General features: G+C 50.9%; 1 protein-coding gene across 1 annotated transcript in view; it reads left to right on the top strand.

The window, feature by feature from the left end:
• ADAMTS3 (ADAM metallopeptidase with thrombospondin type 1 motif 3) overlaps window positions 1-1323 on the top strand; it is a 108409-nt gene extending 107086 nt beyond the window's left edge. The window contains exon 24 of the mRNA XM_035892614.1: window positions 740-1323. Within this exon, the coding sequence (XP_035748507.1) occupies window positions 740-1323 (584 nt within the window). The remainder of the gene's footprint in view (window positions 1-739) is intronic.
• The last annotated feature ends 1682 nt before the right edge of the window (window positions 1324-3005 follow it).

Genomic DNA, 3005 nt, shown 5'->3' on the forward strand with positions numbered 1-3005 from the left:
CGTTGTCCACTGTGAGCACTGCATCGCTCTTTGTGGAACAAACCTCCAGCATGCGCTCAAAGGAGCGTTGACACTGGGGGGACCCCCAAGAGATCTTGGAGCTCTTCACAATCTCCCCCCTGACTGAAATTAATGCCACGCGCTTAACTTGAAGGCATCTGACCTGTCTGTTGAAAGCTTTCCATCAGTTCTCCAGTTACGCTTGGGTCATTGAAAAACTCAAGACTTTTTAACTAAAACTTGATCCATCTGTAACGTTTTATTTGAAGGCGGCATGTAAAAGCGTCTTTGAGAGATACTGCTTGGGGTTTAATTTCTTGAAGGGCAGATTAACCCTTGCGATTCTGTGATTTCATTGTTTTTAACACTGTTGATAGATCGTGTCCTCAGGCTGGAAGCGAAGGGGATTTGGGGTGGGTAGCACCACCACTGGCCGGCTGCGTGGGCGCTGTGGTGGGTTAGCACTGGAAGGTGGTGTCTGTGACCCCTGCAAACGCGACATGCCTTCCCGCAACCCTTTGCTTCTGGTGCGCGCGGATTTCTTTGGTTCCCAACCGGGGTTCCTCGTGAGGGTGGTGGTGAGTTCTGTCGGGGGATGAAGCATCTCAGGTTGCCCACCCGGAGTAGCGTGTTGTTTATGAAGGACAGGGAGAACTTTATCAGTGCCCACCTAAAGGCAGCCCAGGCATTCCAGTGCTCTCCACCAGGTTTTACAATCAACATTGCATTTGTTTTGCAGACGAGCCCTGTCTGGGAGACAAATCTATCTTCTGTCAAATGGAGGTGCTCGCACGTTACTGTTCCATCCCTGGCTACAACAAGCTGTGCTGCGAATCCTGCAGCAAGCGCAGCAGCACCCTCCCGCCGCCCTTCCTTACAGAAGCTGCTGCAACGGCAGAGGACATGATGTTCGACCAGGGCGACCTGGACCTGCCCAGGGCTCCGACGATGCCAACGCCCACGGCGCCCCGCCACGCGCAGCTCCTGCCGGGGAGGAGTCCCCTGGGCAGGCTTCCTTCTGCAGAAGAGGCCGTGGATGCGCACGTCTCCCCGTCCAATGCCAAGCCCAGAGGTGCTGAATTCCCGCAGCGGAGAGCTCCTCAGGCGAGGAAGACTTCTGGTAGGCTGTTGGCTCTGCTGCACCAGTCACCGGCCAACAGCAGCAGTCTGGGCCCTCGGAATGGCCTTGCCGTGGCAGCAGCCATCCCCATGGCACCAGCAAATAACACGGCAGCGGGTGCTCCTTCTCCACCCAGAACCTCCAGGAAGAGCGAGAAGCACGTTGAGAAGAGACCTCAGAGGTCCTCCACTGTGGAAAGATGAACGTCAACGCCTTGCAGAGGATGGGTGTTGAAAGAGGCTTGGTTTGGCGCGTTGGGTGTAATCTCCTTCCTTCGGGACACTATGGTGAGCGCTGCTTTCCGCAAGCAGGACGCTGCGGGTCGTCGACTCGTTTTCCTTGTAAATACAAAGAACAAGAAGTGCTGGTTCACTCTCTCGTTGCTCCCGTCCTCCTCCCGTCGTGCGTTCTCTGGCTAGCTGGAACGCGCTGGGGGAAAGCACCAAAGAATATTCCTGCCCGTGAGCAGAAGTGGCTGAGGGCATCAGCCAAGCTCTAGCACAGAAAAGCGGCCCTGACCTCAGCGCTCACCTCGGGATTTTTGGTTTTAAATGCTCGCATGCAGAAAATGCCCCACTACCAGCGGTACCAAACGTTTACCCCACGCAGAATCCATCAGACTTGTGTTGCTAATTTATCTCTATACAGGGGTATCCCACGAGCAGCTTTGCCGCCCTTGTGTAAATACTGTATAGTGCAGAAAATCCCTATTATTTTTAAGAGTTTTGCGCCGTCAGACAAGTGTTCACCGCTGTCGCATTCCGGACAATTGCTAGGTGCCTGCCATTGCGTACTGCCTTATTTACCTTCCAAGAGCTGATTTTTAAAGCAGCATTATCATAAGAGGAGGAGTTCCATTGCCAGATGAGTTCCATCAACTGACTCTAGGAAAACGGTTGGGGGTTTTTTTTTGAGTATCAATAATGTGATGCTTTCTTTTGAAATGGGGGGTTGAGGGGGGGGAAAGAAGTGTAAACCTGGAGGTACGAGTCCACTTGTAGCCACCTGCCCATCGCAAGGTGTAGAAACCATAATCACGGGGAGGGGAAATGGTTTACCAGGCCCATGAAACGAAGGGCCTACACCGAGCCGGCATTGCTTCTGTCTAGGAGCAGCAGTGCTGTCCCACCAGTCTCCTCCTGCCCAAGGGGCAGGACCCACGTGGGAAGCCCTGTAAGGACGGTAACGTTCACGAGTCCACACGGAGTTGTCTTCTCCAGCTGATCTGGTGGTGATCTCTGAAGCTGAGGAAGCATCGCCAAGGTACAACAGGCGCCAACAAGCAATGGCTGCGGCAAGACATAAAGTAGATAGAATTTTTTTTCCCTACTGGAAGCATGGATTTAAAGGTGAGAGGGGTATTTATTTTTCAGTACGGTTCACCTCCAAGTCTCCACAGCCACGATGCATCTGACTGCAATAATGTCCTCGTAATTTATGTCAACCACCATCCTGCTCACAGTCCACCCCGTCGCGCGCTCTCCTGTGTGTTGCTGTAAAGTACTTGTATATAGGATCGAGAACAAAAGATATTTATTAAAAGTTGATCTCTTGATAGTATTTTATGTACTAAATATTTACAGTAAGGGCAGTTGACTATTCCTGTTGCCAAGATAAAATAAAGAGATGTAGATACACACCTGGACATGCTCTCTCATATGGATGGAACTGAAATTTAAGCTAACTAAACTACTGTAGAGAAATTGTTGATCTTATTCCTTAAAGAAAAAAAATAAAAGTCTTAGGACAGTTCTTTATTGCAGGCATCTTCGGTTTCCGAGTAGGTTTTTCAAGTTTCATGTGCAATTTTTGCTTCCCTGTAAAAAGCCCTCGTGATCAACCCCGTGAGAAGACGAGCGAATACGAACCTCTCAGCACTGGAAAG

This window comes from Egretta garzetta, unplaced genomic scaffold, assembly GCF_000687185.1.
Source record: "Egretta garzetta isolate BGI_Z169 unplaced genomic scaffold, ASM68718v1 scaffold414, whole genome shotgun sequence".
NCBI classification, from domain to species: domain Eukaryota; kingdom Metazoa; phylum Chordata; class Aves; order Pelecaniformes; family Ardeidae; genus Egretta; species Egretta garzetta.